This window comes from Papaver somniferum, chromosome 7 (assembly GCF_003573695.1).
Source record: "Papaver somniferum cultivar HN1 chromosome 7, ASM357369v1, whole genome shotgun sequence".
Lineage (NCBI taxonomy): Eukaryota > Viridiplantae > Streptophyta > Magnoliopsida > Ranunculales > Papaveraceae > Papaver > Papaver somniferum.
In genome coordinates this window covers 19,566,091-19,589,698 of record NC_039364.1, presented here as the reverse complement: position 1 = coordinate 19,589,698, position 23,608 = coordinate 19,566,091, and the positions used below count along the sequence as shown (strand labels likewise).

The 23,608-nt window shown below is 36.3% G+C and overlaps 1 protein-coding gene across 1 annotated transcript; it reads left to right on the top strand.

Moving 5' to 3' along the window:
* The first annotated feature begins 14,900 nt into the window (after window positions 1-14,900).
* On the top strand, window positions 14,901-16,160 carry LOC113294291. Its single transcript, XM_026542688.1, has one exon. It carries the CDS (start codon window positions 14,901-14,903, stop codon window positions 16,158-16,160), a length of 1,260 nt encoding a protein of 419 aa, XP_026398473.1.
* Window positions 16,161-23,608: the final 7,448 nt, after the last annotated feature.

The window sequence follows — 23,608 nt, the reverse complement described above, 5'->3', positions numbered from 1 at the left end:
ATAAAGCTTCATACTTTTTATATTATCAAACGGCAAATTGTGAATTCCCTTTAAAGGGATTTGATTCTTTAGGTTAACAAGAGGAGACATCAGCACGGTAATTTTTTTATCCTTTCGTTGACGGAGGTGTTGGTCGATAAACCATATTTTCATTCAAGGGTATGTTGGACAATTAATCTTTGGCTTAGGAAGTCAATCACTCCTTCATCAATTTTATTCCCTCCTCATAATCTATCCCTCTACAAATCCAATTTTTCTCTCCTTTGTTTTTATTTTCCAGAAAAAATGCAACGTGTCATGCTGCATGTAAGGGTATTTAAGCACCTGTAGTCGCAGAAAATCCTACACTACACCCCTCACAAGATTTAATTAACATTCAACTCATTTTAGATTAACAATCTTAATTTTATTGATGAATCTTTGAACAATCTTACAAGAAAAGATAAAGGAATCAAGAATACTAACTGCTCTAGTTTTCTCTCTCCTATTTACTTACTTCTCACTCAGAAAAGATCTCTCCCCTTTCCTTACAACTGAGCGGCTATTTATAGAGAATTACAAAGTGGATGACAGCTAATATGTCCTTTATTTTCGGATATGACTTGCGACATTCTCGCAACCTTACAAATGTTAATCTCGCAAACTCTCTAATTTTCGCAGGATCATCACATTTTTCTCATGATTTAGCTGACGTCGTTTATTATGTCATTTCTGAAATTGTTCTGCGACACTGTTGTGTTGTGTTGTTGATAATTTCATTGAGGCATTATTGCTGCGAGATTCTAATCCCACATCTTTCCTCTTCTCATATATTATCTGCGAAGTAGAGAATGATGTGAGAAATGTCGTAGCTGTCCATCTCTTCATATTCTGCATTTATAACACGTATCCTTTCTTCCATCTATTTCTTGACACGTCTTCTGTAACCGCTGCTTTTCAACCGCTCACGACTTTTCGCATTAATGGTGTGTATTTCTTCGAGTAAAAAAGATCTTCTTTATATATTCTTCTTATTCTTCTTTCCATTTTCTTTTTACTCTCTCATCTCTGCAACTCTATTGTTCTTACGTAACTTATGTTACTGTAATTCTTCCTTCTTCAATCTTCTTACTTTTCATCCATTCCCATACTCCATATTCAGATATGCCTCCAAGCGGTCAAAACCATGAGAAGACTTTTAAGGAAACCCAAAAAGATCTTGCCGAGAAAGGTTTCACACTTTCTACTATTCCTGGTGAAAGTGCCAAATCAATTCTTTTTATCAAACTTTTCTTTGATCAATATTATGATGATCAATCAATCATAGTTTCGCTGGGTCAAATTCTCGCAGGTCTCCCCATTCCTCTTTATGACCCAGATATTTCTCTGCTCTATGAAATTCTCGCTCACTCGGGATTTTCGCGAGCTATCTTCCAATTGAGTGGGGATTGCATCCGTCTAATGCTGGAGTTCGCTAACCATGGTGCTGGTAAAGGATTTCTTTACTCTAAAGAACTTAGGGATCCTAAATTCGCAGACTTGGAGATAATTGCTGAAAAATACACAGTAGCGAGTTTCTTTCAAAATTATGATTTGATCTCCATGAAGAAAGAGAATACTCGTTGGGGTATTCGCTTGAAAAGGAAAGATAATATTGATGAAGCTAAAATACTCATGCAAGACATTGATTGGCACTCTGGTAAAAACACAACTCCTCGCCAATCCAAAGATGATAAATGGTTTGTTTTTCCCTTGATGCTGAAAGGACCTTACATTGCTGGGTTAAATGTTCTTCCTGAGAATCTCGCTTCTTATAAACCTTAGGTATTCTCTTGGCCCGAGAAGGAGAAAAAGGTATGTTTCTTCCAGTTTCACCCATTTTACATTTCTTTATTTGTCTTTATTCTTTTAATCATTGATTCTTGCGACATTCTACAGATCCAGAAGTTGAAAGATAGCTACCATAGGACTGGGAAAGCTAGTACCTTGTTAGCTCTTCACTCATACACAGATGGGGTAAGAAATATTCTCTTATGATTTTTTAAACAGTATACTGTTGCCTCTATTTCTTATTTCTATCTGTGTGTGAAGATTATTGCTGAAATAGAAGAGCCTGCCAATGTTGCGAAGACTGGTGAAAAAGGCAAAGATGCTCTTCGCAGGGAAAAACCAACTGCTCCTCCTTCAAAGAAGAGAAAAATCCGTTCTTCCTCTCCTTCAAATATTCCTTCTCATGAAAACTCTGAGAGTGATGAGGATGATGAGGATAATGATAACCTTGATGCAAATGAAGATTCTCCATCTGAATCTTCTATGTCTAAGCTCTCTGGCCTCTTTTCTGATTCTTGGCAATGAATGAGAGATAATCAATTCTCTAATACCTGCAAAGCTCTCGCTACGATTTGCGATGTTCCTTTATTGGATGGTGATAATTCTCTTCGTGGAGTTTCTAGATCGGTGACTCCCAACTTCCTGCATTCTCTTAATAGTATGGTATGTTTTCGTACTTTTACTTCTTCATTATTTTAACTCAAAATCCCTTTCTATTTTAATACTTTTTACATTTTCTCGCAGGATGGAAAAGCTTCTTTCGCTGTCGCCTCAGATCTGGAGAGGAGACGCGAAATTCTTGAAAAGAAGAATCTTTCAATTTCGTGCAAAGAATGAGGAACTGGAAATTGAAGTCAAAGGTCTTCGCGAGAAGAAGAAACAACTAGAAATTGATTCTTCTTCGTACAAGAATAAAATCTCTAGTCTTCAGCAAGCTAATAATCAACGCTATGGTATGTTACTTTTCTCCTTTCCCTTCATTCATTCATCCTGTTGTTTTATCTTATTTGATTTATCCTTTTTGCAGACATTTATGGTCTTTCTGATGAAGCTACCATTCTTTGTTCATTTCCTAATGCCTTGGATAATGATACCCTTCTTGAGCGTCTTAATAAATCTGTAAATATTTTCTCAAATGATAAAATTTCATCTCTTTCTCTGAATGAACTGAGATCCAAATTTCGCCTCTTAGAGATTGACCATAGATCTAGTTTAGGCTTAGCCAACCGATTTAAGCGTTTCTTTCTTAATTCTAAAGAGAAAATCAATGAGCTAAGAACCAAAATTAGCGGTCTCATATATGATAACGATCGCATCTCTGATCATGGTGCTAAGGCTTTGGCGAAATTCCAAGAGACCCTTCTTGAAGTTCAACTTGAACGAGATGAAGCTAACCGCAAGAATACCGAGCTCTGCGAAAGAGAAAACCAAATTCGTTCTCGTCTCCTTATAATAATGAGGATGAATTCGCTTGGGCTGCGAAAATCTTAGATGATGCCAGAAAAGATTTAGGTGTAAATGTTAGTCTCCAAGTTGAGCATACAGCCTTGATTAGAGATATGATTTCTGACAGAGAAGGTTATTAACTGTTCTTCTTCACCAATCTTTTGTTTCTTATGAATTTTCATCAAGTTATTAATTGATTTCCTTTTGCTCGCAGATTCTGAAAGTAGATATTGCGAAAGAATTGAGGAACTTGAAGCTGAAAAAGAGGAACTCGCAAAGAATCTTTCTTCTCGCAACGATAAGTATTCTAGATTAAAGAATCAAATCAAAATTGTTGCGAACTTTAAGAACGATGCTCTACATTTTCACAATCAAACTATTCAAATGGTTTGTGATGACCATAGTATTCCTCACTCTGATTATCCTTGTCTCTTGGAGGAGATCCCAAAGAACATTCCTAGTCTGATCATCTCTGATAGCGAAGCTGATGATGAAGAATCTGATGGTGATGGAGGTTCTGATGGAGATAAAAGTTCTGATGCAGACGAAGAAGGGAACAAATCTGATGAAGATGATGAAAGATCAACTAAGAAGTAGTCTTTGTTTCTTTTTTTGATCTTCTGTAATACTTGTACATTTATTCCTTCTTTCTGTATATTTGCGAATTCTTTTGGTTCTCCATATTCCTTAATATATGAGTTTCTTTCATTTTGACCTGCATTTATTAAAACAATTCTTCCTTGCAATACAGTTAATCAACATAATCATTAATTTTTAAATTTTTATGTAAATCTATCATGTGGAGACAAATAACATTTTCTAATTTCATTCATTCCCATACTTGCCTCTGTTATTTGTATCCGAATGAGATATTTTGCATATTTTTCTTATTTTGTGCCTCAACTTCGAAGTTGTTTATATATAATTTCGCAATCATATGCGAAGTGAATTTTGATTCTTTTCAAAATCTCATCCCTGTGTGGTATTATTTTGCCTTCCTAGTTGAAGGTCTTATTATGCCACCTCTTGTCATTGCGACAAAATCGCAGGACGTTCTTGCACTTTCATGCAAAAACCCATTGATCTTGCCTTAACTTTTTCTTTTGTATTATGGCCTCTTCAGGAATGTTGCGACAATATGACAGGCCTAAATATCCTTGCGAAAATAAAGCCCCATTATATTGCCGTCTTGCGACGAAATCGCAGGACGTCTTCGCACTTTCATGCGAAAACCCATTGATTTCGTCTTATATTTTTCTTTAGTATTATTCCCTCTTCAGGATTGTTGCACAAATATGACAAGACTTAATACCCTTGCGAGTAAAAAGCCTCATGACATTTGCGTCTTAAGACACTTATCAGCTCCCTAATGGAGGGTGTCCCCCTTATCTCCCCCCTGGTTTCCCCTTCAAAGAGGCGTACTTATACCATACAAGGTTAGCTCCTCCCATCCAGTCTTAACAACAACCAGTTGTTTTCGCAGCCTCTTATCCCTTTTACCTATAGGGTTTATGGTTACGAAACTGCACCCTAAGTGGGGTTTTCTTCAGGCCGAGTGCAGTATAAGTCAAGACTTGTCAAGAATGGAAAGGTACGCTCCAGACGCCCCTGGCACTCTTGACTCAACCGTGTACCTCGGCGCCTTAATCAGATTCTGCACTCCTTGGGAGAGTCCTTATTACCTTAGTCTCCCAACCTAAGTCATATGCTTAAGCTGAGAATCCAAGGTACCTCTCCCGGATGGCCATTATTGGCTCCAAATCTCCATGACTCAGGTTTAGGTGGTGGTGTAGCCTTTCCCTGAGCCATGCAACAGGTACCCCCTTATATGACGTACTTTAGGTCTTACATTTGCCTCTTGCGAAATTGTATTCGCGAACTAGGGTGTACGCCATAAAGGTTCGCCCCTTTCTCTTTTGTCATTGTTTTATGATTGTCTTTTGTAGAATTCATTATCTCTGCGAGATTCTAGCACCTCATCATATCGTATTTGCAGTTCGCAATCTCAATTTTGTCATTCAATAAAATGTATTTTTGAGAATTTTATTTATTGAGAGAGTGTCGCAACAAATCAATCATTCATACATTTCTTATTTTTATTACCTTTGCCTTACTCTGCTTCTTTGTTATTTTCTGCTACTGCTTCCTTGGTATTGGTATGTTCACCATTTTTTTATTCTGAGCTAGCATTAGTTTCGCAACATCTCTTCTTATTTTCTTTCGATTGCATCCACCATCAACCTCTTACTTCTTTGTGTCTCTTTGATTTTGTGTCGCCAATTTTCCTTCTTGTTTGCTCTTCCTTCGCAGGATTCTATCTCAGTTTCGTAACACCTCTTTCCTTCAACCCAATCTCCCTTTATGATTCCTACACCTCTAGGGTGAGGGAATTTGATGCACTGATGGAAAGTTGAAGCTACACCTAGAATCCCATGTAGCCAAGGTCGACCAATTAATGCATTGTAGGGTGATTCTACATCAACGACACAGAATAGGATTTCAGAAGATATTCCCTTCAATGGAATTCGCATAGTAACCTCCCCTTTAGGCTTGTTGGCCGTACCATTAAAACCATATATCTTATATGTTAATGGTATAAGATCATCATCTCTTCCTCCCATAGTTTTATAAGTATGATAAAATAAGATGTTCACGGAGCTTCCAGTATCGATTAGAATCCTATTAATTGCCCATGAATCTTCAGCTTCATCATCCTCATCCTCATCTTCTTTCGGTTTTGGATTAATTTCTAATTTTACTACCAATGGATTATCATGTACCTCTTCACCTTCGGGGATTTCTTCTGCGGTAAAAGAAATTATCTGTTTCTGTCATTCCTCTAGTGGCGATATTTTCGCAATATTCATAATTTCTCTTCCATCTATCTCTTGCGAACACTCTACCAAAACATTGTCATGAAAATCTTCAATTGTCTTGTATGAATGTACGATAGAGTGACAGAATAGATTCTTTGCTTTTGCACCAACTTCTATGAAGAATGTTTCCTTCTTTTTCATCGTGTTTGCTTTGTGATGCGCTGGTGGTGGTGGCAATGGTTGAGATTGTGGGTGCCCTACCAAAAAGTGGTTTAGTTTTCCTTACCCTACTATCCTACTACCAGAAAATTATTAATTATTATTACACGTTATCATCCTCCCTACCCTACTATCCTACTACCAGAAAAAAACAAAAAAGAAAAAAACACAAAACAAAATAAAATACAAATTCATTCATCACTGGATGGCCCACTCCGAACTGGGATCCTCCACGTCAGTCTTTCAAATAAAGAAAATCATTCATCATCCATGGCACCTTCCAAATTTCGATCCTCCATATCAGGATAGTCACGGATGTAGCTTTCATCCTCTAGGTCATCATAGTCATCCTCATCATTTTGATATTCCACATCAAGATCCTCATATCGCCCACTGGCCTCTGCATCATCCTCCATTTCATCATCTGATACATCTAGTACAACCATGGAAGGATAATGTTTAGAAAAAAAAACTATTAATTAGATCAGTAAGCCGACGTGTTTCTCTTCTCTATAGCATATTTTCTGTATGTAGAGACTCAATTCTTCCATTCAACAATTGTATTTCTTTTTCCCTTAAATCAGCCAAACTCTTGTGAGTGTGAGAAGCTTTGGGACGACGTTTGTTAAGACTCCCACGTTGTTCATTATAGACAGTTTCATATATGTCAGATTTAGTTTTATTAGATTCTCCTCGCAGTGTTGCTTCTTTCATGTCCTCCATTGTTTTCTACATAAATTACAGATAGTTATACATGATCATATACTGTTGCAGAGATTAATTTAAACACAAAATTCAAAGTATATTTGTAGTATGTCTTACTTTCATCTCCTGACATTTCGGTGGTAATTTTTTAGAACCGTGGGTTTCTGAAAACAAAATCACTGCATCACAAGGCTTGTTCTCCGCAATCTTTTAAGAATCAAGCAGTTGCATACAAACCAAGTAAGTTAACACTACACGGTATATAAAACACGTATTCGAACCAACATCAGTAGACAAAGAATGAGATACAATTAATGCATACCAAATCATATTCTACGCTGGCAAAACTTCTGTTGCCCGCACTATGATTAATTTCCTTTGCTTTAGCAGCCGCAGTCCCTCTGTCTGATTTTTTCTGTCATTTAAACTCCACTATCTGTTAGCTTAAGCAACTCTGTAGTGTATTCATAACATATATAGCTTGATATTTTAAACATTCTACACATACTACAGGAGGCTCTTTCATGGAAAGTCAAAACTTCATTTTATTTGCGACAGTCTAAAACTAGGTATGCTACGCATATTTGACAATAGAAGAACAGATAGGAAGTTCAAATGCATACCCTTGCGGAAAAGAACACACTCCTAACTAGAAACAATAAATTTTCAAAGAAGCAATGAAATTGTATAAGGGGTGTGTATCACTAGGTGACATAAAATTGCATATGCTATCTAATTTTATGGTTATAATGTATCCACAAGTAAACTCAGAATCTAACACATAAGCAATGATAGTTTGATGAAAAGATCACATGTAACTGAATGTATATACCTTGAAATCTGGCGTGTCGAAAGTCTTGCACATATATATCCAATCCTCTTTGTTAATCTCCAGTTCAGAGGGTGGTTCGGAGGCCAAAGCTACCTCGTGACTACTAAGGTTTTGAATCTTTAGGTATGCTTTATGAATTTTGTGCCTATGCCTGTTATATGCATTCCTCGTTATTTTCTTGATTGCTTCCTCTGGGTCTTCTCCAGTGCGAGACTTGATTGTAAAGTAGTCCTGGTTGAGAAAAATTTGATTAGCTGGGAGTTATAATTGAAATTAAAACATCCGAATTATTGCTTTCACAAAAAATATTATTAAAATTGGAATAACAAAGTGACTTCTAATACATACATAGAGATTTTTGATCACCCGCTGAATTTTTTCAGGAGGAATATCATCAAATGCATCGTAATTCAAGGGACAGTTCTGACTTTGCCTAGTCCACATGCACACTGAATTGATTGCGACTTCGTTTTTATAACCACATAGTCTACCTTCATAGAGATCCAATTCAAGTATTTGTCCCCTGAATTTGGAAAGTTCCCTCATACAGCTGCGCCCTCTTTTTTTCCTTAATGGTACAGCTGTTTAATATTAAAAATGAACATATAAGTGAAATCGCGCAAAAAAGAAGTGTTCTGCATCTTTTATTTTCACATATGCATACATTTATACTTACTCGTTATTTCTGCAGTACCACATTCTTCATTTGATTGGGGAGAATTAGATGTTGAACGTGAAGGATGCTGCCGCTGGAGGTGTTGATCTTCAGGAGTATCATTTTGTTGTGGCTCATAGCGTGAAGTATTCTGATGCAAGATGTTTTGGTTTCCAAGAGGAGCTCCATTTGATGGTGTTTGAGATTGTCGTTGGGAAGATGAACTTCGACTACCCTGATGTTGTAATCCCAATGGTTGTTGCCGAGAAGAACTTGAGACTTGAGTGTTATAAAGTTGATTTGATTGATGTTGTACTTGACGATGTCTTTGCATATGTCCTGCATTTTGAAGCATTTTACTCTGCCTCAAGCGATCTTTGTACCCTATTATTGCCGAGTCCCCTTGGAGATCTCCTTAAAGAATTAATAAAATCATTAGACCTGCTGGTTAGTACTCGATTACTACCAAGTCCTCTAGGAGATCTTCTCGGAGAATCAAGAAAATCATCATCAATTAGAGGTAACCTTCTTGGTGTTATAGGAAGACTTTGTCCACCCCTGTATCGCGGTGGTGGTGAACGTGTTGGCAAGGGAGTGTTACGAGTTCTTCCTGATCTTTCTTCTGGTGGTTGAAGGTATTCTTCCTCCACTTGTTCATGCTCTTCGATATAAGATGATGGTTTCTGATTCATTGGTTGTTGTTTCTTTCTATGAACTTGTTGGAATATTGATCCTCTTCTTGATTTTCCTGAACGCGATGGTGGTTCAACCAAATCCTCCAATGAATGGCGCACTGATTGTTGACGACCGAGTTGACTAGCCCTTCCTCCTCTATTCTTTACCCTACCTGTAGGAAAACAATGAATGAACAAATTAACACATGCTACACACTTCATTATATACCGTCATATGACAATATAATTCTTACCGTAATTTGACCTCAACTGTCCAGGGGCTATGCTTGCTCTGTCGGAGCTCCCAATTTTGTTCTTGGAAAGTTTTTTTTTGGTTTGAGACATCTGGAAAGGAATAAGAAAAGATCAGTCACGAAACTAAATCTGAATAACAAGAATGATATTACAAAACTATGACAATCCTATAGAGACAAGCATAGGATTATATTATTACTAAACTATAACAAATTCAATCATAATTTAGATGCATTGTTTTTTGTTTTGAACCATTCTGCACAACCTGATGGAAAGGGAACACCCAACTTAAGCAGGATAGCATACACAATTAACTGCTTTGTAAAATAGTGCGGAGATTTGATATGCATTTTCTAGCCTCAGATGCACACTTTCCTAAATTCTAAAGAGGGATATGGTCATCACTCCACACCTTCCTGTATGTCAAGCAAATCAAGTAACTTGTTTGATAACTGAATAATAATATGTATCATGAGTCTTTTCAATCAAAGATAATCTAATAAGATTGAATTGTTACAAAACTAGATGAATCCTATGTAACCCCAGTTTCTTTTTTTTTTCTTTGAGGAAAAAAGTCAAATGTATTAGAAAAAGGAATCCAAGAGTAACACATTACAGTGCTACAAAGAAAACAAAGCTCTAAAAAGCTAGAGACAAGGCCAAATTTAGACCAAAACACTAGCCAACAAAAATATGTAACCCCAATTTCAGATTCAATCAAATAGTCTAATATCAACTTATGAACTCATGGATCAAATCAAAAATCGTAAGTTATTTAGCTACAGATAAGCATAAAAAAGATATACCTTGCTGTTTTTGATCTCTGATAATTCCCCAAAAAAGATAAATCTCTTAACATCTCTCGAATGATTTTAGGGTTGAGATTTATAGCTATTCCAAAATACCAAGCGGGAATAATCCCCGCCCAAAAGGATTTTCTTTTGATTTTCATCCCGCCCAAAAATTGTTAGGGTTCAAATCGAAAGTTTTTGGACCGAGATTATTACCGCTTGATATTCTTCTTCCAATCCTTATCAATATAATCAACACAGTCATCCTACGACGATGCAGAGATATTTCCAAAATTGTAGAACTAAACTTCCATGAATAATCCCTAATTTTCTGCCAAAATATCAGATGGAGGAGAAATCTTCTACCTAAAATAGAGATGGGGAGAAATACGCTGCATCTGGAATTGACTATTGAGGATAAAATTATGTTTACATTGTGAAATCAAAGACTCGCATCTATTTTACTTCCTTCTCTTTTTTCCTTTTTTTAGTTGGGCGTACACGGTAAAGTAAAGGCTTTGGTATTTTATTTTTAGACCGCTCCTATTGACAGGGCCGCAATCTTATTCCAAGGGACGTGAGAAGTTTACTATTTCGCTTTTACTTTTTGCAATTGGACCAAAAGTACTCATCACCGCCGGGCAGCAATTTCCACCACCGTCCCCAAAATATTACCGCCTCTCACCACCACCATTGCTAACAGTTCATATTGAATTTTTTATCGTTATGGACATAACCCATAGGACCAAATACTCTAACAAATAAATTATGATACTTTTAATGTGGAAATGTTAAATGGATGATATCTTTTTTAATATAATTGGGTTTTTAATGGAAGAAATGTTGGTGGTCTGTATTTGTTAAATGTTCAATTCAGCAGATGATGGGTTCAAAGCCGTAAGGCCGTAAGCTAAAGAAGATGCTGAATTAATTAGTTCTAACATTCGAAGAAGATGGATCAGCATCTTCTAATTTATTTTGATGAAACGAAATACTTGGCCTGTTAACATCCACGGTCTATTTTTAATGGTCCTGAATAGGGTTGACCTACCCCAATAAGAAATATTGTATATAAGAAAAAGTTTTTTTTGTTAAATTAATTTGTGAAGCATATTAAAAGTATAACACCACATAAAATTAATGAAAATTAGTTACGTAAAAAAATTATGTCTCGCTCATAATCATGTTGATTTTTAATTCCATGACATTTTTCAATCGTTGAATAATTGTCGAGTTTCGTGCATATTATCATTATTCATCTGATTAAGTTTTGAACTAAAATTTGTCCCGTACTACATGATTATAATTAAAACTTGATACTTAAATTTAGTAAATTATAAATTATTTGAATATTTTTGATGAAAATTTGATCAAGATAAAGCATATCTGAAATAACATTGAAGCAGAAGAATCCAAATTTCATTATTTTTATGTCAAATTTAAAAAATCTATCCACATCAAATATTCAAAATCTTTTAGATGTCGGCAGATAGACCAAGAGTAACATTCTTCAAAACCCCACTTTCGACACTTCATTTGTAATAAATCAAAAACATCTTGAGTATATTTTAATGAAGATTCGACCGAGTTGGAACGAGTTCGAGTAAATTGCAGAGACTAGAATTTTATTCTTCCAAGTAGAGGCGATTTGCATCAAGATTTATTACACAATCAAAACTCGACACGTCAATCATAATAAATAAATAAATAAATAAGAAACAATATGAATATTTTTCTGATGAAAATTGGATCGAGTTGGGACGAGTTCGAGTAAAACTGAAGAAATTGGAACTTAATCCTTTTGAATTGAGACGGTTTATAATTGAAAATATAGTTACATAATCAAGACTCGACAATTCTGTTGAAAATTTGACCGAGTCGGAACGAGTTCGAGCAAAAATGAAGAAACCAGAACTTCATCCTTTCGAATTGAGAAGATTTGCGTCAAAATATATTTACATAATCAAGACTTGACAATTCTGTTGAAAATTTGACCGAGTCGGAACGAGTTCGAGCGAAAATGAAGAAACCGAAACTCCATCCTTTTGAATTGAGACGCTTTGCGTCAAAATATATTTACATAATCAAGACTCGGCAATTCTGTCGAAAATTTGACCGAGTCGGAACGAGTTCGAGCAAAAATGAAAAAACCGGAACTCCATCCTTTTGAATTGAGACGATTTGCATCAAAATATAGTTACATAATCAAGACTCGACAATTCTGTTGAAAATTTGACCGAGTCGGAAGGAGTTCGAGCAAAAATGAAGAAACCGGAACTTCATCCTTTCGAATTCAGACGATTTGCGTCAAAATACAGTTACATAATCAAGACTCGACAATTCTGTTGAAAATTTGACCGAGTCGGAACAAGGTCGAGTAAAGATGAAGAAACCGGAACTCCATCCTTTTGAATTGAGACGATTTGCGTCAAAATATAGTTACATAATCAAGACCCGATAATTCTGTTGAAAATTTGACCGAGTCGGAACGAGTTCGAGCAAAAATGAAGAAACCAGAACTTCATCCTTTCGAATTGAGACGATTTGCGTCAAAATATATTTACATAATCAAGACTCGACAATTCTATTGAAAATTTGATCGAGTAGGAACGATTTCGAGCAAAAATGAAGAAACCAGAACTTCATCCTTTCTAATTGAGACGATTTGCGTCAAAATATAGTTACATAATCAAGACTCGACAATTCTGTTGAAATTTGACCGAGTCGGAAGGAGTTCGAGCAAAAATGAAGAAACCATAACTTCATCCTTTTGAATTGAGACGATTTGCATCAAAATATAGTTACATAATCAAGACTCGACAATTCTGTTGAAAATTTGACCGAGTCGGAACGAGTTCGAGCAAAAATGAAGTAACCGGAACTCCATCCTTTTGAATTGAGACGATTTGAATCTTAAGAGGCAACCATTCTTAGTGAGTTAGAAAATCTTAAGCTAATCCAGAGATATCAAAGCTCAGTGATGAAGTAAGGGGCTGCAAGTTGGATCTATAGAGTGTTTTTTTTTTTGAAATTTAGTTAGTATATATAAGCATAGCTGTTAAACTTTAACTGGCAAGACTGAAAAACTAAATGGGGGCATAAATAGACAGGACAGGATCAGGAGATTCGAGTACACCGACCGAATTGAGTGAAACGGGTCAAACGAATAGATTATGTCAGTGAACCGAAATATTGACAAAAGTTAATGGTTGAGTCTGAGTAATACTCGTACCTATGGGCCAATGTGACAAACAATATTTCATCTAAAGAAATATGGCAAATGTACATTTTTGCCGAACACACAAACACCAAATATTTACATTTTTTTTTCTTTGATATATCTCGTGGTGGACCATGTTTTATTTTCTAGCTGAACCAGTTTGTTTCTTTTTTTTCTTAATAAACTGAACCTTGGATTAGATCCCAGAAACCTTGTTATCGGAGTATTTTTCCACTCTCTAATGAAATTTGTTCACCATCAGAATTTTTTTTGCGCGGGATAAAATCAAATGGATTAATTTTTGGGCGGGATTGTTCCCGCGTATCTCTTCATCTATAAAGGGATCCCTAAAGTCGTTTGACATTCACTGTAAACAAAACCCTAAATCGTTTCGAAACCCTAATTGATATTTTTTCTATTGACAGGAAACTTATCGATTTTTGATTCAAACCTTCATCTTACCAAGGTATGTTTTCTGTTGACCTCTTTTATTTTAGTTATGGGCTCAATTTAGTTAGTTATGTGTATGTTTATCAACCGAGAATTTAACAACTTAACTTTGTCCGTGAACCTCTTTTCCTGCTATGATGATTTTGCACACCGACATATTTAGCTTGAAATTGTCTAATTTCTTTGTGTTTAACTCTTAATATCAAGATGTGTATATATTTTAATGTGATAAATGATTTCATGAAGATTTGTAAATCTAGGCAGCCAAATAAGTTATAATTACCATCATAAATCAAGCCTTGAATTGATTACTTAGCAAGTTCTAATTGATTTTTTAGAGTAGCCTATAACTGTTTGTGAAAATTACCTAGTCAATTAGAATTTTGAAACTTAAAATACAGTCTATAAATGTCGTGTGAATTGATCTTGGTCTTCTTTATAGACCTTAATTCATGCATTTTCGTTTAGTAACTATCTAAACAAGTACTTCATCAGCTGAAAATCTTACAACCCATGTTTGCACGATTCTACTTGAAATGTACTGCCATATAAATTATATCCATTCTATACAGGCTTGCACTGCGACTTGCTTTTCTATTAACTAATAACTAATTCTCATTCGTGTTCGTTATGTCATGATGTTCCCTAGATTTTGTCTTGATATAATAAAGCTATTGGTTACCATTGATGTTGAATTTACTGGAGCATGTTTAGTTTAGTGATCTAATTCAGACTATATTTTTAGGTATGTTAAATATTGGCATCTAAATTGCTCATCAAAATCGAATTGATATATTTACTCTTTATGTTCATAGGATGGATTTCCAAGACTTCACTACTATTGACAAGAGCTGGATAGGACTGCCAAGAGACGACGATGAATTCAAAGCAGGAGTTCGAAATTTCATAGACTATGCGAGTTGGGATTTAGAACCCGACCAGATTTTTTTTTTCCTTGTAAGGATTGCAATAATAATAAGAGAGAGCTTGTGTCTGTAGTGAACGGACATATTCTGTGGAATGGCTTTATGCCGGGATATGTCGATTGGGTATACCATGGAGAAGGGGATGACCAGGTGAGGGAAACAACCAATATTGGAAATGTGGTGCAGGACGACGATGAAAAAATATCTGATTTTTTGCAAGAAATGAACTATGACGCCTCCAATTTTTACAAGTTGCTGAACGATGGGCAGGTGTCACTATATCCTGGCTGTGAAAAGTTTTCAAGATTATCCTTCATTGTGCACTTGCTTCATGTCAAGTCCCTCGGTGGATTGAACATCAAGGGGTTTGATGCGTTGTTGAGTCTCTTGACCAAAGCCTTTCCGGATGCCAAACTACCAAAGAATTTTTATGAAGCTAGAACAACAATCAAGGGCTTGGGGTTTGGCTACATTTTGATCGATGCTTGCGAGAATGATTGTGTTTTGTTCTGGAAAGAGAATGCAGATAAAACTTCTTTCCCGGTATGTCATGCTTCAAGATGGAAAACTACTGAATTGAATGTGGATAACGAATCAATCAGAAGGACACCAAGAGGTAAAAACATTCCAGTAAAGCAATTGCGGTACTTCCCATTGAAGCCAAGACTTCAGAGGTTATTTATGTATTCAAAGACCTCTTCTTATATGCGATATCATGCCAAAAGACGTCCCAAAGATGGAGTTTTGAGGCATCCAGTTGATGCAGAGACATGGAAGACCTTTGATAAGAAGCACCCAGCGTTTGCAGCTGATCCTCGCAATGTAAGACTTGCATTAGCAACTGATGGGATGAATCCGTTTGGGAATATGTTGCATCCACATAGTACATGGCCAGTTGTTCTCATCAATTATAACTTACCACCATGGTTGTGTATGAAAGAGGAAATTTTTATCTTGTCTATGATAATTCCTGGACCCAAATCCCCAGGAAACGACATCGATGTGTATTTGCAACCACTCATAGAGGAATTGAAGGAATTGTGGGATGAAGGTGTTGAAACTTACGATATTTCAAAGAAAGAGAATTTTAAATGTCGTGCAACATTACTTGGCACCATCAGTGATTTCCCTGCACTAGATATGCTTTTCGGGTGGAGCACCAAAGGGGAATTTGCTTGTCCGTGCTGTGGGCCTGACCGATGTTCAGAACGACTGAGCAATGGGGGCAAGTATTGTTACATGCATCATCGTCGATACTTGCCTGCTGGTCATCATTGGCGCCACCAGAAGTCAGCCTTTGATGGAGAGAAAGAACTTCGAGAACCACCACATCTGATGAATGGGGATGAAATTGCTCAATAGATGGCTCATTTTCAACAAGTTCAGTTTGGTAAGAACGCCGAACTGACTGGTCTGACAGAAATAACGCCGGTTACTTTTGAACACAACTGGAAAAAAAGAGCATATTTCATGAGTTTCCGTACTTAAGCTCAATTATATGTTTTCATAATGTCGATGTGATGCACGTTGAGAAGAATATTTGTGAAACTGTATTGGGCACAATGATGAATGTAGAAGGGAAAACGAAAGACAATCTTAAGGCCCGGTTGGATCTGATGGACTGGGGATTACGACCGGAGTTACATTTGACACAAGAGGGAGATAAAGTAGTGGTGCCAACAGCTTCTTTTGTCATGTCGCCCAAAGAAAAGGAATCTTTTTGTAGAACTTTGAAGGATATAAAGGTTCCCGATGAACACTCATCAAATATTTCTCGGTGTGTGAACGTTAAGGATCGAAAGATTATAGGTCTGAAAAGTCATGACTATCATGTATTAATGGAATATTTATTTCCTATTGCCTTACGTGGACACTTGGATGGGGATATATTGGAAGCACTGAGTGAGTTATGTATGTTTTTTAAAGTGTTGTGTACACGGGTTCTCAAGATAGAGGATCTGGATAAACTACAAGATAGTATCGCAATTACTTTGTGCAAGTTGGAAAGAATATTCCCCCCATCTTTTTTTTTTGTGATGATGCATTTTCCCATTCATATAACACAACAAGCAAAGGATGCAGGTCAAGTTCAGTATCGGTGGATGTATCCGATCGAGAGGTAAGGGTATTCATTTATTTTATGTGCAACATTTGTCTAATTACATTGACGACTTGGGTGAATATTTTTTTTTGTAATTTTTTTTATACAATCACTATTTTTGCATCCTTTGAAGTCTTACTATAATTACTTTAGGTATCTGCGTAAGTTGAAGTCTTATGTGCGGAATAAAGCTTGCCCCGAAGGATCGATGGCTGAAGCATACCTTATAGATGAATGTATCACTTTTTGTACGCGTTACTTGAATAGTGTTGTTACAAAATTTAATAAACTTGAAAGGAATGAGGATGATGAGGCGCCACAACCTGTGATCGATTAATAGTTTTCAAACAATCCGGTAGGCCCCTTGGAGCTGAAACTTGGGGACAGCTTACGGAGTCACAGATGAAACAAATACAACTTTATGCTTTGCTGAATACCAAAGAAGTGCAGCCATATGAGGAGTGCGCGTGCTATTTATTTGTGTTCTTATAGCCATTAACTTGTTCATGATCTCGTAATATTTTAGCATTGTTGTGGTTAACTATGTTAAGAGATGCACCTGCAGGGAACACAAAAGTGAGCTGCAAAGTCGTGGCTTAAGAGACGCCGAGGTTAATAGAAGACACATCAAAGAGTTTCCTGATTGGTTTGCAACTAAAGTAAGTACCGATATATCATTGTAACACAATTTCTTTTGCGATTTTAATGACTTTCACTTCGTTTTTTTCGTCATTGATAAACATCTCTATGCATGTATGAATAGATATACCAATTGCATAAAAATGGTCAGGTGAGTGATGAACTATATTCGTTGAGTCAAGGTCCTGCTAAAGACTGTTTGAGTTACAATGGCTACATTATCAATGGGTTTAGATTTCATACAAGAGAGTGGGAGAGTCGACGAAAGTCACAGAATAGTGGACTGTGTGTCCCTCGGAAAAACGAAGGTGTATCTGAAGACGAAAATGATTTTTATGGAGTTGTGAATAATATTATCGAGGAACGGTATGTGGGTCAACTCCGAGTTCTTCTTTTCAAATGCAATTGGCGGCCGATTGCAAGAACAGATGAGCTTGGATTTACTAGTGTCCATATGAATAGAAGATATTATGTGAATGAACTGTTTATTTTAGCATCTCAAGCACAACAGGTTTTCTACATCAAGGATGTATATAATCAACAAGAGGAAGTGGTTATAAAAACGCAACCTCGTCGGTCTTTCAATATTCCAGAAGAAGATTCGGATGGGGAAACTGAAATAGAAACCTCTAGTTCAGGTGAGGCATATCAAGAATGGCATTCAAGTTATTCGATGAAAGATCTAAGAGGAGTTCCACATCAGGATCGCAGTGACAGTTTTGTTTGGGATAGGAACGACGTTCCACCCGAAACTATCAGTCGTGCTGCAGCAGCAATAGCTTGTCGAAGCCAAGAAGATGAAGAGGAACCTGATACGGATGCTGTTTACACCTCTGATGATGAGGATGAGTATGAATTTGATGATAATAACAACCGTGATGATATGGAATTTTAATAGTGGTGAGTATAATTTCATCTTATTGATCTAATAAAAGTTTCCCCCTTTGTGATGCTTGGATTATTTTGAATTTAGGTTTAATCTATGATGAGTTAGTCAGTGAGTTATCTATATTTTGTAGGACTTGTCCAGTTATCGACTGCAAATTCCTTGCAAAATGGACGGGTTTCTATGTTTCTCTTACTGGGGTGGCGGTGTTGCGAGGCTATCACCTATTAGAAGTAGAATGTTTTTCCCTGCGAAAGTTGAGCTATGAAACTACTTTGACATCGGGTACTTGGCAATTTGGGAAGACATGACAGTTCATATTTTTAATCTAGTAAACTTCTCTTTCACGATTCCCACTTTTAATCTTTTGTAAACTTTAAGAGTGTTTCAAGGCACTCGTTTTCTTGAACCATTTCCATGAATGATAATCTAACCGGAGTCTTTTAAGGATCTAATTAAGCTACACATTTCACTATGAAAACTTTTGTCATACCTAACAGTGACTGCCATCTTAACAGTTAAGGAAGACTAGTAGTTCAAATTCCTTAACTTAAAATCACAATTTAATGTTTTCAAAAAGACTGATTAAGAATGATTGTGATAGTAAATCAAGAACAAGTATTTATAATTTATCAAATTCTTATTTAATTAATGGAGACTCAATGAAATTTCGGAGGATACTCTTACCCTTACCCTTCCCCTTGTATTTTCTTTAATCTAACTTTGGTTCCAACAAGTAATACTGTAGGTGACTTCTTGTCATCCGAATTAAAATATTCAAAACAAGAGCATAAAACATCCAGCTAATTTTTTTTTCAAGCAAGTTATTTACAAAAGAATGAGAAACATAACTGCAAAGAGCCTCGAACTTTTAATTTAAATGTCAACATGTGTTTTAACATTAACAATTAACATAATCTAGTTGGTGTATTTGGGTGCTCAAATCTTTGGAAATCACAGTTGCTGGTTTAGTTTCCTAAGTCTTAAGCAACTATGCAATCGGTTAATTGGGCAAGCTTAGTTTCCGAAGAGTTTGGAAACTAATGCATTATATGTAGTTGGCATATCTTTGTTGCTGAAGAGTTTGGAAACTAATGAAACCTATAGTTGCGATTGACGTGTTGTCAAACTATATAGGAACTAAGAGTTGCTTTAGCCTAGTTACCAAAGAATCAAGCTACTAGTATATTTCATGTAGTTGGCATATACTTGTTGCTAAGGAATTCAGAAACTAATAAAAATGGTAGTTGCGTGCAGATTGTTGCGAAAGTATATAGGAACTACTAGTTGCCTTCGAATGTTTCGATATTATTTGGCAACTAATAGTTGCGATATTTTAGTGGCCTTTGCTAGGATTTTTTGTAGTGATATGATTCTATGAGGTGACTAATTCTTCCAATGTCTGGCTGAAGACTTTAAACTTAGCACTTCTTGGGAGGTAACCCAATATTCTTGCCACACGGTAATATGTTTCCTTATCTCTTTTTCTTTAAGTGGTAACAGTTTCTCCTTGTTCATGCTTTTAATTCTATCTTTAGAACATTGAGAACAATGTTAGATTTAAGTTTGGGGGTATTTTAGTCGCATTTTTGAAACTTCTAGCGTCACATGGTATCCGGTTAGCTAAGTTTACATATTGTTTCTTACCGAAAAGATAGAAATTGGAATGCTAGAGATAACAATCTATTGAGACATTCTAGAAAAAGACATTGAGATCCTTGAAATTCAGGAGAGAACTTGTTCCTTTTAGAGGGTAACCGTGATAGACCTAACCATCCATGATGGAAAGGCGAATAGGTCAGGAGAAAATGCCAGAAAGACAAAGCAACCTCACAATGTAGTCTTAGTTACTGGATTATTACGACTCTCTCTCAGTAGAAACTTATCATCATCAACAAGCGAAGCGACATCAAAATATATGAAGAAAGTTGAAGACGTTTAAGGTTTAGAAGTAACAATAGAAAAGAATATTTCAAAAATAAAAGTTGAAGACTTAGTTACAAAAAGTTATAAGAACAAATGATATAAGTTGTTGAAGTTCATGATACCAAGACATCACAAGTTGCGAAGATCCAAATTCTAAAGTCCTTCTCTCATGGCCATTTAAATTTTTGTCTTGTTATTTTTGTCTACAAAAAAAAATGAAAAAAAAAATGAAAAAAAAAATGAAAAAATGAAAAATGAAAAAAAAAAATCATCGTTAAGCTTTGTTCAATAAGGCCATAGGGAAGTAGAAATCTATAAAGAAGTTTCAAGCAAGAAATTAAGGAGAAAAGTTTATTGTCAAGGTTCTCCGAGGTTCGAGAGTTTATCATCAACAGTTGAAGCCGAAGAAGACGTTGTTTCTACTGAGCACTATGAGAGAGTCAAAGAGAGATGCATTTTGGTTGCTTTGTTAGTCCGCTTTCAATCTGACACAAAATCTTTCTAGCACTAGTTTAACTCATCACACGTAATTAGTCCAGCCGTGTAGCAGATGTCCCTCTCATCTTTATCTCTCTCCTAATCTTACCCAGGTGTAAATCAGCGGACGCATCTTACAATGTTTATCTAGCTGTGTAGCGGATATCTCTTTATCTAGCAGTGTTGCGGATGTGTCTCCCATTTTCTTTAGTCAACTTTAGAGCTGGAACCTTTAATTTCTATAGCATTCTAGTTACTTGGAGATAGGTTGAGAATATGTATGTCCTCATAGCTCTTTGGATACTTGTGACCAAGTAGAAGTCATGGTTTTGTGGGTACACCTCTGGTAAACCCTCCCGAGATTAACTCGATTTTATATTTTATTTTCTTTTACTCGAGGACTAGCAAATAATTAGTTTGGGGGTATTTGATAGATGCATTTATGTGTCTAATTTGTCCTCAATGTTTCGTATTGTTAGTACTCGATTTCGTACTTATTATGGTGTTTTGTGTGTTTGTAGGCAGTTTTGGGAAATAAACATTTTTGGAAAATTCGCCTCGAAAAGTTGCCCGGGGCACCCTTGGAGGACACGTGTCATTCGGACTCTCACCGTTGGTTAAGGGGCACCTTAGTTTATAAGGGGCACCCTAACTGGACAGTTGCTATTTACACTCCACAGCCGGATAAGGGGCACCCCTTCTTCTTCACGGTTATACAGATTTTGGCGGGAAATATGGTTTTGAAAATGCAGTTAACTCGTTATTCGCTGTGTCGATTTTTGACGAGTTCTGTTGAGAATTTTTAGGAGGAATGGGTTGGAATAATCTTGTTTAGTCAAAACAGGATTTGTATGAGGCTTAGATACGTAAAAAAAAGGGACTGTGTACGTGGACTTTGCAAAACAGAGGAGGAAGATACTCGGGATTATGCTGATGCTGATATGGAAAGATTGCATGCGTCTTGAACGTATTGACCCATTCCTTGATGATTTGGGAGCATTTTTGGAGCGTGTAGACACTGATTGACAGCGTAAGAAGGCAAGAAAGGAAAGAATATATCCCGAGTTTATTCTTATTTACTGTCGAATGATGGAAAGATTTCTGGAAGTAATGAGGCGATATTCTTGTACCTGTTGAGTATAAATTGAAGGCTTAGAATTAGAGAGAGGGTATGGAGAGTTGGGGGGAGAAAGAGAACACAACATAGACGAAAAATCAGAGTTTCAGAAACCTCCATTGCTGCTGCTGCACCAAGAACACGAAGAACATAAGACCCACACTGAGCAGTCTTATTTTGCTACAGTTTTTGCGACAAGCTGCAGCAGTCTTATTTTGCTACAATTATTGCGACACATCGACATCAGTCTTAGAGCAACAGTATAAGTGACACATATTGTGGGTCGTTCTGGTTTATAACAAATATAATTGTTACAAACCCGGTTTTAATTGTTGTTCCTCCCTTTTCATCCTTCTAAGCACCTTTTTGAGCAATGAAAAATTCCTTTGAGTGTGTTTTCAACATGAGAAGCTAAACCCCACCACCGGGACAACGGAGGAAGCAACTTTTCATGATTGTGGTAAATGAATTAATTCTTTTATTGAATTTTTGCATAGATTTAATTGCTTTATGATTTCTATTAATTACTTGTTATTTTGTTAGATGCCGCATGCTTAGTTTTAATTACTTCAGATGCGTCATGCTTTTAACTTACAAATAATATTTTACGGAATCTATTTTTGGCAAAAAACTAGAGTCACAACTTCTTTTGTTTGAGCTATATTGTCTAGAAGTAATGACTGAACCAAAACAATATGAAAAGTAGTGAAATCCCGAGTCCCGGTCTCTGTTCATCCTGTGACAAATTTTGTATATATAGTTTTCCTTATTTTCTTTATTAAGTCTTAAAACAAATTCTCAACAAATCTGATTGAACGAATCATCTTACTACAACATCATTGAAAATCGCATCATGGTGTTGGTATATTCTCCATCAAAATTATAGTTTCCCATATTTTCTCCACACTTGCATTTAGAGGTGGCATCTTGATTTCTTCCCATACTACCTTGTGACCTCCTTGTCCTCTATTATAGTTTTGTCTTTGACCTCCATAAGTTTCTTGCGGCTGATCGATTCTTTGAATCTTGTTATTTCCACCACGATTGTAGAAATTTCTTTCTCTTTCATACTCCTATTGATCTCCATTTCCCATAGCCACCAGCTTCTGTTGATTGTTTCCCGTCACCTTCTCTTGTTGTACTTGCGAAGTGCTCGCCACTGTGTTTATTAGTTTGGGTAATAAACTTGCATTCGCTGTTTGTGAACTGGTGTTCGCAACTGGGTATGATTCCATTTCAATTTGCCTTTCCTCTAGAGCAATATATTCTTCCTGAAGTTCTCGCAATTCAGTCATTGTGAACGTATTCTTGACTCTGAAAATTTGGATATACAATAGGTTGGTTGAAAACATAGCATTAATAAATGATAAGATAAGATATCTCTCATCCACACGGCCAGCCATTTCGCTACACACAGTCCTCCATATTTTAGTTAGGTGCTTCAAACTTTCGCCAATCATTTGTTTTAATCCAAACACGTCTTCAATACCAGGTCGCGAAGAATTATTACTTATGTATGCTCCCAGGAATGTAGTCTGCAAATGATTGAAGTATGTTATTGTATTCTTTGGTAGACCTTCGAACCATTTTAACGCTTCCCTTGTTAAACTGGATGAAAAATACTTGCATAATACATCATCATGATTTTCCCATTGCAACATGCA

Excerpts from the sequence above, each read along its gene's own strand:
- LOC113294291 (XM_026542688.1), top strand. The coding sequence starts at position 14,901 with ATGCCGGGATATGTCGATTGGGTATACCATGGAGAAGGGGATGACCAG.